An 11,764-nucleotide genomic window follows, 5' to 3' on the forward strand; every position below is an offset into this window, starting at 1 on the left:
TGGCTGTCACTTAAGCCCGGGGGCCGCAGGCTGTCAGCTCCTGCTGGAGTCTAGACCCCACCTGCAGCTGAGGGGGCCGGGCCAGCTCCCAGGTCTCAGAGCCTCCCGCGTGCAGACGGCGCCCGCCTTGCACCAGGACCAGGCACACGCGCCAGCCTCTCTCCCTGGCTCCCAGCAGCCAGGAGGGGCATCGCGCACACACTTGATCCCTGAAGTGAAGACCCCAAAGGAGAGAGCCAAGTCCAGGGCCGAGGTACAAGGGAGACACTGAGAGTCTAACCAACCGCCCTCAAGAAGGGCCATGTGTGCACCAGCTGGCCCGGCCCCGAGTCTGGGGGGCGCTCGATCCTGACGCTGCTGGGAAAGCGAGGCTGTGGCAGAGACCAGTGACCCCGGGAGGAGGCTAAAGGGGCCAGGGGTGCTGCTGCCCGCTGAGGGCGGGGCCGGGCCTCACGTCTGGGCCAGCGAGAGCTCCTCCAAGCCGCCCTTTCCCAGGCGGTACCTGGCGAGGTCCTTCCTGGTCACCAGCCCAACCACCTGCGGAGCAAAGCCAGGTCAGGGCCCCCAGGGGCCGGGGTGGGGCAGCACAGTGGGGGGGCCCCAGGGGCTCTGGCACAGGGTTGGGGTGTGGGGCCAGGCGGGTCCGGGGCCTCAGCATCCCTTACAGGGAGCCGGGAGCAAGTGCCCGCCCAGGACAAGGGCAGCCCTGCTCCAGGGCGGCCTCGAGCAGGATGCAGACCACCAGCCACGCCGCAGCACCCACCCGCCGCTCACCTGATTGCGGTTGTCCACCACCACCAGGTGCCGCAGGCCCAGAGCCCGGAACAGCTTGAACACCCGAGGGAGAGATGCCTCCTGCAGGGTTGGCACAGCCTTCAGCTTACCCAGGCCCCTGCCCCAGGCACACCCACACGGCCACCAGGACGTCAAGGTGCGGCTGGGGCTGCCCCTTCCCCCACGCGCGTCTGGCCCTGCCTGTCTGGGCCCCCCGGCTCCCGAGCCCATGCTGTCGCCACTGCCCAGGGCTCTTGAAGCCTAAGGTCTGTTGGTGCCCCGCCTCCCCAGGGACAAATCCCGAGTCCTGCTGGGACAGCAGCCTCCTCCTGGCTCCACCTCCCGCCCAAGCCCTGGCCCCTCAGTGCACATTCTGGTCACAGGGCCTCGCCTCGGACAGCCACAGCCCCGCGCCCCCTGCCACCAAGGCTGCCCCTGGGAGGCTCCAGAAGGAGTCTCACCACCCCCGTCACCCACTCAGCACGGAGCTCCTGCCCCCGCCGCCCCTCCGCCTGGGCCCCGCGTGTACCTGGGGCACTGTGTAGGGGGAGGGGTTCATGAACTCGGAGAGGTCCATGGTGCACTCGCGCTCGTCCTGCGACACGTGGATGGACTGGATCGGGGGGAAGCGCGGGTAGGCGTCGCGGAAGTCCTTTAGCCTCAGCCGCCGCTGCACGAGGCCCATGTTGGAGCGCTCCACAAACACCTGCGGGCAGCGGCCGCGTCAGACGCCATGGGGAGCCCCACAGGACCCCGCACGCAGGCTGGGGGGGGAGACGCTGGGCCTGGCGTACCTTGTGCTTCAGGAGGACGATGAGCTGGGAGCGCAGGATCAGGCCCTGGAGCCGGGCAGGCTGCAAGGGGGGCCAGAACTCAGGCCGCAACGCCAGCAGGGACCGTCAGCAGCCAGGACCGCGGCTCTACCTGCTGTGGCCAGACGCCGCCTGGGCAGGGTCGCTGTGTAACAGCCACCTGTGAGCCCCAGCCCGGCCTCGGCGTTTCACTGGGGACGTCTCCTTGATCCCCAGGGACCAGAGACGGAGCGGCGCGGCCCAGCCACACCGAGCAAGGCAACGGCGGCTTCACCCCGGAGGCAGCACAGCCCCGCGTGCCCCAAACCACCCACACCCACGTCAGCTCGCCCTGCAGGACCCGGCCGGGGCGACGGCTGCACATCCCGCCAGGGCCTCCTGGCGAAGGCCACGGCACTGATCCGAGGCACCGGCCTCGCGGAGGCGGTTGGCGTTTACGCAGCCTGGGGGACACCATGGCTGCGCGAATTCCGCGCCCTGGGCAGGTGACAGATCTCACTCAACACCCAACTGCACGGCGCCGCCGTCCTGCGAACCACACAGCGCCTCACCCGACGGACACCAGACGGACCACAAGGAGCCTGGGCTGCGGACAGGTGCCCCCGGTACCTGGGTGTCATCTGCGTGCTCGACCACGGGGAACCCGTTGTGATTGGACGTCGTGTCGCTGAGCACGTCCACGATGACGCCCACCTTCTCCCTCCTCCTCAGGCAGGTCACTGGTGTGCTCATCACCTCCCTGCGGAGCGGCCGGTGGGGAGATGGCCACCTTGCAGCCACCCACATCCCTGGGCGCCCGCCATGTGCTGGCGGGAAACCCGGAGGTGGGGCCAGGCGCCCCCCGCAACTGCGCATAGCGGGCTCAACCCTGGGGCCACATTTCCCACCCAGGCATGGCCCCCCAACCACCCTCCAAGCATCCGCTGCATAACCTGCCACACACCCCACCTGCGGGGGGCTCCTGGTGGGGACGAGGCCCGGGGGTGGGTGGGAGGCGGCGCGGCCCCTACCTGGCAGTGAGTGAGTGTGAGGTGACCGGGGCCTCCCAGTGCAGGAAGGGCACGCTCTGCAGCTGGATGTGCATGTCGTACAGGCCCTGGGTGGAAGCGCATGATGTCCCTCCACGGCCGAAAGGAGTCCAGCTCGGAGGCCGGGGGGCGGAAGGGACAGGGGCGCAAGGGGCTGGAGGCTGGGGGCAGGTCTCGAGGGCCGTGAAGTGAGGGGCCACGGGGAGGGGCCGGGCCCTGCATACCTCGATGAAGACGTCGCCCACGATCTTGGCGGTCATGAGCACCAGCATGATGGGGAAGCCGTAGGTCACGTTGCTGGTGGCCTCCATCATGATGACTGTGAGGCTCAGGGTCATTCGCACGATCCCACCTGCAGGGTGGCCACAGCCCCATGGCCCGCTCAGGGCTACACGCCCACCCAGCTGTCCCTCTGGACCCCGCGCTGCCAGGACGGCACTGCCTAGCCCCGGCTGCTGCCCCTCAGCCCCGTGGGGGTGACGACCCCGCCTGCCTCGGCCCGCTTTCCGCTCTGTTCGCTCGAAGGCAGGGAAGACCCTGCGCGCAGCGGCCGCGGCTCTGCTCGGCGCAGGAGCCCCAGGGGCAGTGGGACTCACCAAGCTGGGCGGCGGCTCCCATCAGGGCGTACTTGCCGGGGTCCGCCCAGATCTGCGGGGGCGACACAGAGGGCGTGTTGAGTGCCTGGCAGCCGCCAGGCCAGACCACCACGACGCGCAGAGCAGGCCGCGCCTGGGCCGGCAGCCCACAGGCAGAGGCCAGTCCTGCGGCTGACACGCACATGCAGCGGCCCCGCATGGCCTGCCGAGCGAGCTACGCCTCTGCACGCGAGCAGCGAAGGAGAGGACGGTGCCCGAATCGCGGCTGTGCCACCTGGGAATGCCACTCAGCACACGAAGGACCGAAACTGCAACGCGCAACAGCGCAGGGAAACCTAGAACAAGGCGTGGGGAGCTCACACGAAAGGCCACACGTGTGCGACACCACGGACACGGGACAGAGGCTGGAGGCTGCGGGGCTGCAGTTAGGGGAAAATGGGGGTGAGTGCTAATGGGCATGGGGCTTCCCTTTGGGATGACGGAGTGTTCTGGAACTAGGTAGTGATGGTTACACAAGATTGTAGATGTGACAAACACCACTGAGCTGTTCCTCTTAACACAGCGAATCTGAGAGTCTATGAATTTTATCTCCACGTAAAGACGGGAAACGGGCATGGCAGGGGCCTCGGGAGCAGGAGGTGGCACAGAGATGTCTCACTGTGGCCTGTCCAGCTTTTTGATTTCATTGAACGACTGGAGTGAAAACAGGAAGACACAAACTACAAACGGCGCTCGCTGCCCCCCACCGACAGGCCACCACGACTACGAGAGCCCCGCGCCCATCCCCGTGCCCCAGGCGGGGCCCCCACATGCACTCACCGCCGCGCCCGTGAGGCAGGACAGGGAGATGCCGAAGAGCCGGCCCCAGGCGGCCCCGATGAGCAGCGAGGGGATGAAGACCCCGGCAGATACGGTGAGCCCGTAGGTCCAGCAGGCCAGGAAGAAGTAGACCAGGGTGAACAGGCCGAGCGTCAGCGGATTGTAGGAGCCTAGGGGAGAGGAGGGCTGACACGGCCTCCCAGGCGACCCTTGCCTTGTGGTCACGCCCCGGGAGCCAGACACCTGCGCCTGGAGCCCCGAGCCGTCGCCCTGGGGAAGGAGGGGCCGCACCGGCTCAGCCGGGGAAGCCGTGGCTGTGCGGGCTTCAACGCAACGGCCCGCAGGACCCAGGCCCCAGCCCCACAGCGGCACCACGTCCAGACCCCGGGGGAGATGCCACGGGGTGCAGCCCGCAGCTTGGCACAGGGCGAGGGTGCCACACCCAGCCTGGAGGTCCCTTCCTGGCACAGGGGTAGCGCCCACCCTGCAGGCAGCAACCTGGCTCCAGCTCTGCTCCCCTGGCCCAACTGTACCTCAACCAGCCAAAAACGACAAAAAAGACAGAACTTTCCTCTGCACCTGAGCACAGGTCAGTCCGCACAGCCCAACCCGGTCAGTGGTCCCGGGAAAATGCCCTCCCGGGGGTGGGCGGGCAGGTGGACGGCTGAGAGGCGTCCTGCCGGGCGCAGGAGGCGCCACCTCCGGGAAGGGAGGAGGGGCTGGCAGGGAGCCGCCACTCCAGCTGCCGCAGCTCCAGCTCATCCGACCCCAGTCCCAGGGAGGCTCTTCCTGGGCAAGGCTCCGAGGTCCGCAGCGGCCGGAGTGTGGAGGCTGCGTCCTCTGGCTGGTTGGGGCGGGGCACAGGGGAGCCCAGGCCGCCCAGTGCAGCCAGCAGGACGGTGCCCGCAAGGCCAAGGGGAGGGGCTGTGCGTGGAAGGCCGTCGGCCGCCACCCCACACCAGGCAACCGCCCAACTCGGGGGACATGTCGACCAGATGCTGGAATCACGAGCCCCACGCCAGGGTCCTCGTGCAGGGGGCCTGGGGGCCTGGCCTCACCCAGATTTAAAAGGGTTTCTGTTCAACCTCATGAACCAGCCGCTCAAACACGCACAGACCAGAGAACTGGGAGTTCCCAGAGGCTTTGTGACAGGAAACAACTAGAAACAAGCCTACGAGTCCCCAGACAGTCAGAAAATCTAACGATCATATTACGCGCAACAGGAGGTGTGTGGGACAAGGGCCCAAGGTTTGTGCTAGCTCCACCGTGGGCCTGGAGCACCATGGGCGGGCACCACTCTGGGCGCTGGGGACAGGATGGCAGGCGACAGCACCTGCTGCAGGCAGGCTCTACGCTTCCACTGGGAACGTGTGGCCGGGTTCTCGCCTTAGAGTGACCTGCGCGCAGCACCCACAGGGAAAACTCACCCTGGGCAGGGAGGTGGAGCCAGGCCAGGCGACCGCTCCGCTGGAACCCGGCCAGGCCCTGCCCGAGACGCATCAGGAACCCACGGGCCAGCCCTGCACTCCAGCACCCCACCCACCGCACACTGGGGATGGCCCCTGCCCAGGGCAGCAGCCTCTGCCGACAGCCAGAAGTGTCACCCACACCCCGGGCCAACACCACTGACCAGCGCGCACCTGGCGGGTCATGAAAAAGGCTAACCACGCTCTTCTCCGGGGTGTTGAAGAAGGCGGCGGCCATGGAGTTGTACTCGCCGTCCGCACAGAAGAGCTGCAAGGCCAGAAGAGAGAACGGGTCGGGAAGGGGGTGGGCGGCAGGCTGCAGACACAGACCCGGCGTCGTCGTCAGCAACAGCGTGCTCCGCGCCCAGCCAGCATCTAGCTCCAGCCCCCACAACGGGATCAGGTCGGGGCCTGCCACGGAGGGGAGGACGCAGACCCAGGCACGGCAAGAGCTGCAGGCCTGTTGGGGTGTCCAGCCCGTCTCTGGGGACACAGGGCCGGGAGCACACCGCAAGGATGTCTCTGGGGAGCCCTGGTGGGGCCGGGGCCGAGGTCCCCACAGAGGGCGGGATCAGAGCAAAGCAGGGGCTCCCACGGCGGGCCGAGCCCAGCCCTGCACCAGATGCTTTGTCCACACCTGTCCGTCAGCACTCGCCCTGCCCCCCAGCCCCGGCGACCACCGTGCCTGTCCCTGCTCTGGCGTCTCGTGTCAAGGGCATCGCACAGTGTGGCCTTGCGTGCTGGGCTTCTCTCGCCGAGCACCGTGTGCGCGCGAGGCCCGTCGGTGCTGCGCCATGTATCTGGGCTCCCTTCCCGCACACGGCAGAACGTTCGCCACGCACAGCGTCTGCTCTGGGCGGCTATCGACTGCGCTGCCGTGAACTGCCACACGCAGGCTAGCGTTTCTCCCGCGTGTGCACCTACAGCCCCAGTTCTGAAGCTCTAGTCAGGTCACCGTTCTGGGAAGAGGACTGGGGTGAGACTGTAGCCCTGACGCTACCGCCCCATCCCCCGGCAGACAGCTCTGGGACCTGGGTGGGGACAGTGCTAACTAGCCCTACGGCCCGCCAGCCCGTTGGCTTCCAGAACTTGGCTGCATCACCATGCCACTGCTGCGAGCAGGACCGGGGTGAGGACTGCGGGGGGGCTGGCCCTGCACAGCTGCACTGCCTGCTGGACCCACCCGCCTGGGTCCCCGGGCCTCCTACCTGGAGGGGGTAGGACATGGAGTTCCCCTGCAGGGGCTGGCAGTCGCGGGAGGAGTAAATCAGCACGAAGGCGACGGTGGCCGTAACGGCGGCCACCAGCATGGCCTCAATGACCTGGAGGCAGGGCCGGTGGATGTACCTGGGGCCAAGAGTCAGGAGGGACCGTGTGTGGGGATGGCCGGGCAGCACCGGCCACGGGTGGCAAACCCACAACACCACGTCCGTTTGCAGAGGCCCCGCGTGGCCACACCCGTCAGCGCAGCACACAAAGCCGAGGTTTCCATCTCACCTGATTCGAAACATCGTCAGCCAGTAATTCAAGGCGTTGAACACAGCCCCGAGAACACCACCTACGCCCAGGAGAAAGACTCGGGTCAGTCGCATGGGCAGGGCAGGTGGGGCCTCCGCCGTGCGGCCCCCCGGGAGGCAGAGAGGCGCGAGGAGTCCTATCACAACGCTCCCTCTGCCGCGCCACATCCTGCAGGGAGGGCGGGCTTATCACTGGAAGGCTTTGCCCCCCTCCCAGGGAACGAGGTTTTTTTGCGAGTAGAACTGCCGCTGGGGCCTGTTCTACCTCTCAGAGGGGAAAAAGTCCCTTCCCTGCCCCCGCCGTGGTTCCCTCCCCGGTGAGCGTGCTGCCCATGGAAGAACCCAGAAGGAGCAGTCCCGTGCGAGCTGCGTCTCCGCCATCCCGAGGCCGAGCGCCCTTACCCACCACGCCCATGGCGATGAAGACGGGGATCTCGTGGATCGTGTACGCCATTTTCTGTGCAGAAAGAGGAGGAAGCCGAGGCTGCTGTGGAAGTGACCACACCTCTCCCCACGCAAACCCAAGGGCTGGACATCACGACATCTGTCCACACGCACGGAACCTCCCGGCAGTTCCACTCGGGGCCGCAGAGGTCCCGTGGGAGGGAGGGACTCCGGGCACCGTGAGCGGACCCAGCCCCGCTCCGTCCGGCGGTCGGGAGGCTCTCTGAGGCTGCGCGAGGCATCAGTGCCTCCAGCCCAGGCGCCAGGCACCGGGGGGCGGTCCCGAGCACGAGGAACACACCTCTCCACTCCCAGGTTTCCACGTGCAGCAGGACCGCCCTGCAGAGCTCCGTCCCGGGACTCCGCAGAAAGGACGGCCCGGGCCCACCCACCGCCACGAGCTGCTGCACATGCACCAGGACACCCTCGTGCCACAGCCCGTGTGACGGCCCCGGCCCTGCAGCCTCACAGGACGTCCTGACTCAACACGCATTTTCCCAGAGCACCTCAGGCGCGTGGAGCTTATAGTTCCACAGCTGAGCCAGCGGTTTCCCGAAGAGCAAACTCTCAGATCTGGGCCTCAAGGAAGCAGGGTCCCAGCAGCAGAGGAGCGGGCGGGAGACGTGGTGCGTTACCTCCGAGTCGAACCTTCCGAAGTTGATGAGGCCGGGGCTGGACAGGTCCCACATGTTCCCGTGGTAAATGCTCAGCACGAAGTTCAGGGTGAAGGTGGAGATCATGGAAGCGAAGAACTGCCGGGAAGACGCCGGCACCGTCAGAGCTGCGCTCCGAGCCCACGCTGGAGCTGGGTGCCGGGAGTCTGCGGACCCCGCCCGAGGCAGAAGGGAAGGGGCTGGGCCACCGTGTACCAGGCAGGGCCAGGACCACAGCCCGGGTAGATGAGCCGGTGGAAGACAGGAGGGCAGTGGGCAGGGTCTGGGGTCTTGGCCGCCCCGCCCCACAGCCTGGACCCATCAGGGTGGCAAAGATGCCCAGGACTGAGGGGGGCTGGGCAGCAAGCTCATCACCGCCTCGGGCAGGGACGCGGCCTGACACGCCCACAGGCCCTTGGTAAGGACGCCCCAGCAAGGCACTTACGATCCTCCACGTCAGGAACTGGTTCCAAAAGGAGGCGCCTTCCTCCAGACTGAATAGAACCCCACCTGAAAGGCAGGTGGCGGCACCTCAAGTGCCAGCAGATACAGGGCACCAGCACGCACCCACTCCCGTCCCCAAGGAACTAAGGCCACGTCAGGAGGCATCTCAGGGGTGGGAAGAGGAGTGGCGCGGGAAGGGGGGCCTCCTGGGAGGTCCAAGGGCCAGGCCCACGCACACTGACCGACACCCCTTCCAAATGCCCTGGCCAGGGACTCCAGGCCCCTGCCCACCCTCCCTGGGCACTCAGTCTGGAAACAGCAAGGCGATTCCTCCCAACTCGCAGGAAGAGCGTGGATTCCCAACCCAGCGGGAGAAGCCACAGACCAGGTGGGGCTGGTCCCTCCTCACCCACTGGGGCTCCAAACGCAGCCGACACCCCGGCCGCAGCACCTGCGGAGACGAAGTCCCTCTTCTCTGTGTCTCTGCGGAAGTACTCAAAGATCTGAAACAGGAACAGAGCTGTGGGTAGGTTCTCCAAAGTGCCGGCTCGCCTCAGAAAGGAGATCAGCCATGGGCGCCTGGGCAGGGCTGGGGAGGGCGGGGCTTCCCCAGCGATTACATCCTGGGCTGTGGGCTGCACGGAGCGCAGTGCTGGAGACAGCGACAGAACACAGGCTGACGTGGCTGCCCTGCTGCCAACAGCTGGGGGAAAATAACAGAAAGGCCCCAACAGGAATTCTGGTTTACAACACACCTAAGACATACACTGAAAACCTCCAAACTCCACTGAGACCTAAAGAAAACAATGAATGAAAAACCTAAACTTGTTCGCGATTTTAAAGAGTCTGTACTGTAAAAGTGTTAACTGTCTAAATGCATGTCGATTCAGTATAATCCTTACCAAAATGATGGTGGCTTTTTTGGAAAACACAAAATTGTTCCAAAACACATCTTAAAAAATACACATCTCCAACGTGAAATATGCTGCCTCTGACCTGCCTTCGGGTCGTATATTCCTCTGAGAAGTCGCTCAGCACCAGAGGCCCCTCCATAGCGAACGCACACCCACCCGCCGTGGGGGACTCCGTGGGGGCTGGCCGCGGAGGGGCCGTGTGGGGTAGAGGCAAAGGGACCTTGCCCACCCTGTCCAGGAACAGGCCAGGCTGTCTCTCGGAGGGGACGGGGACAGGGACACGTGCGCGGGAGGGAGGAGAGGGCTCACCTTGAAATCTCGCTTCAGCGACGTCGACCGCCCCTGGGAAATCCCGGCGGCGATCACGGACCCAGAGTGGATCATCGGCCCTTCCTTGGAGACACAGAACACAGCCGACGCTCAGAGATGACACACGGGCCCCGGTGTCCCTCACAGGGTCGGGGACTCAGACGTGGGCCGGGACAGCGTCACAGGCACTGTTACCTTTCCCACGGCCAGTCCTCCTACCACGGACAGAATCACGCCAGACACTTTGATCACCAACGTCTGAAACACAGGGAAACGCATCGAGTCTCTGATTAAAGGGACCCCCAACAACAAAACCGCAGGCATGGTGACGGATGACACAGAGCACCCCGGGCGTCTCCGGGGGAGGGGCAGGCACCCCACAGGGCTGACCCTCCCCACGGCCACACGACACCGAACCAGCCCAGCTCCCTCTTCCACACACAATCCAGGGGACGCTCAGCAGGGCAGGGTGGGCATTTCCCTCTTTCTGAAGCAACGCTGAGCTGCGGACCATCCTGGAGATGGCATCCCGCCCCTCGGCCCCAGCACCCTGGGGACATGGAGGTGCTCCCACCAGCCCAGGAAACACTGTCACTTAGAGGGCTTCGGGACCCGCCTCGGGGGCGCTCCCTGTCCGCCCCGTTGTTCTCGCCACACATTCCTGGAGACCAGAAGCCGCCTGTGGGTGCTCACGGCACTCGAGGGTAAGCGGAGGCTGGCTTCGTCGGGAGCCCTCAAGGTTTATAGATGCTTCCCCCACTGGGGCGACCCTGGGGAGGAGAGCTCCCGACCGTCGGCCGGCTCATGAAGGGCATGCACGGAGACACTTCAGCAGCCTGCGGCAGGCACCGCGTCAGCACCGTTCCCAGGGGCTCTGGGTGAACTAGCTCTGCTGCTGCAAGGCCAGAGCTCCCCACGCCCACAGCGCGACCACGCCGGCCCCTCCGCAGACAGGGACAGAGCCCCGGCCAGGCTCAGGGTGGGGGACACTGACAGGACCGACAGACGCAGCCCCTACAGCATTGGGATGTCACTGATGACGTTACGCAGAACGAGTGTTAGGGAATGTTTTGAAAACAGGAGAAAAATCACAAGCCTACCACCCTAACGCAATTACTTCTGTTTTGAAATGTTAATGACCACATAGTCCTTCGTTGCAATTTTGCATGGCTGTGATCGTAACCTATGCACCACCTCAGTGTTTCTGCACCATTCAATATGTACAAGAAGAAGTTTTACCATTTCCGAGAAAAGGTCACCCTTCACACAAGCCGTCCGCCCATCCACTCCCTGTCACCACCCACTAGGCAGCCTGGGGTGCTTGGTGGGGGCGAGGGGTGAAACAGCTGCTCGGAGCCAGCAGATACCCGCCTCGCGCCTGGCCGGGGGGCACCCTTGCACCTCACCTTGAGTCGCACCACGTGGGGGACCTTCACCCCGTTGAGGAAGCACTTGATCTGCGGGATCCCACTGCCAGCCGCGACCGGCTAAAAGGGGGAAGGCGCCACTGAGCGGGCCAGGCCACAGGAGCTCGGCTGACGGGAGGGGCCCAGGTCTGGGGACAATCTCACTCGTCCAATCCAGACACGGAGCGCCCCTGAGAGAGTAAACCCTGAGGGATGTCGGGGAGCCAGGGTCGTGGGGGGCCGGGGTAGAGACAGAAGGCCCACGTATCCCCAAGGGTTCAAGGGTAGGGTAGGGTCGGGACACTCCAGGGTGGGCAGGCACCTATCACACACCAAGCAAGAAGGACCAGGGCTTCCTGCATTTGGGGGCCACTGCTCTGCACCCCAGAAAGAAGGTTCTGGATGCTGCTCCTTCTTCCACCATGACAAGGAGGGGAGGCCAAGGGGAGACTTCTGGGAGAAGCCCCGGGATGGAGGAGCACCCCAGGAGGGTCTGAGCCCCTTGGGAGAGGGTTCCCGCTGGGGGCTGGGTCATCCCCACTCCCGAGACTGCACACCCTGGAGCAGCCTAGCGCCCAGCTG

At 65.7% G+C, this 11,764-nt stretch overlaps 1 protein-coding gene across 1 annotated transcript in view; it reads right to left on the reverse strand.

Moving 5' to 3' along the window:
* Positions 1 to 349: 349 nt before the first annotated feature.
* Positions 350 to 11,764, reverse strand: part of CLCN7 (chloride channel, voltage-sensitive 7) — a 25,863-nt gene continuing 14,448 nt past the window's right edge. Inside the window, exons 7-25 of the mRNA XM_012647736.1 lie at positions 11,183 to 11,263; positions 9,972 to 10,034; positions 9,777 to 9,860; positions 8,963 to 9,056; positions 8,555 to 8,619; positions 8,092 to 8,208; positions 7,415 to 7,469; positions 6,993 to 7,053; positions 6,704 to 6,842; positions 5,670 to 5,763; positions 4,030 to 4,199; positions 3,211 to 3,262; positions 2,839 to 2,966; positions 2,597 to 2,682; positions 2,196 to 2,325; positions 1,569 to 1,628; positions 1,304 to 1,480; positions 775 to 855; positions 350 to 537 (exon numbers count right to left, since the gene is read on the reverse strand). Of these exons, the coding sequence (XP_012503190.1) occupies positions 451 to 537; positions 775 to 855; positions 1,304 to 1,480; positions 1,569 to 1,628; positions 2,196 to 2,325; positions 2,597 to 2,682; positions 2,839 to 2,966; positions 3,211 to 3,262; positions 4,030 to 4,199; positions 5,670 to 5,763; positions 6,704 to 6,842; positions 6,993 to 7,053; positions 7,415 to 7,469; positions 8,092 to 8,208; positions 8,555 to 8,619; positions 8,963 to 9,056; positions 9,777 to 9,860; positions 9,972 to 10,034; positions 11,183 to 11,263 (1,824 nt within the window). The 3' untranslated portion in view covers positions 350 to 450. The remainder of the gene's footprint in view (positions 538 to 774; positions 856 to 1,303; positions 1,481 to 1,568; positions 1,629 to 2,195; positions 2,326 to 2,596; positions 2,683 to 2,838; positions 2,967 to 3,210; positions 3,263 to 4,029; positions 4,200 to 5,669; positions 5,764 to 6,703; positions 6,843 to 6,992; positions 7,054 to 7,414; positions 7,470 to 8,091; positions 8,209 to 8,554; positions 8,620 to 8,962; positions 9,057 to 9,776; positions 9,861 to 9,971; positions 10,035 to 11,182; positions 11,264 to 11,764) is intronic.

This window comes from Propithecus coquereli, unplaced genomic scaffold (genome assembly GCF_000956105.1).
Source record: "Propithecus coquereli isolate 6110/MARCELLA unplaced genomic scaffold, Pcoq_1.0 Scaffold27, whole genome shotgun sequence".
NCBI classification, from domain to species: domain Eukaryota; kingdom Metazoa; phylum Chordata; class Mammalia; order Primates; family Indriidae; genus Propithecus; species Propithecus coquereli.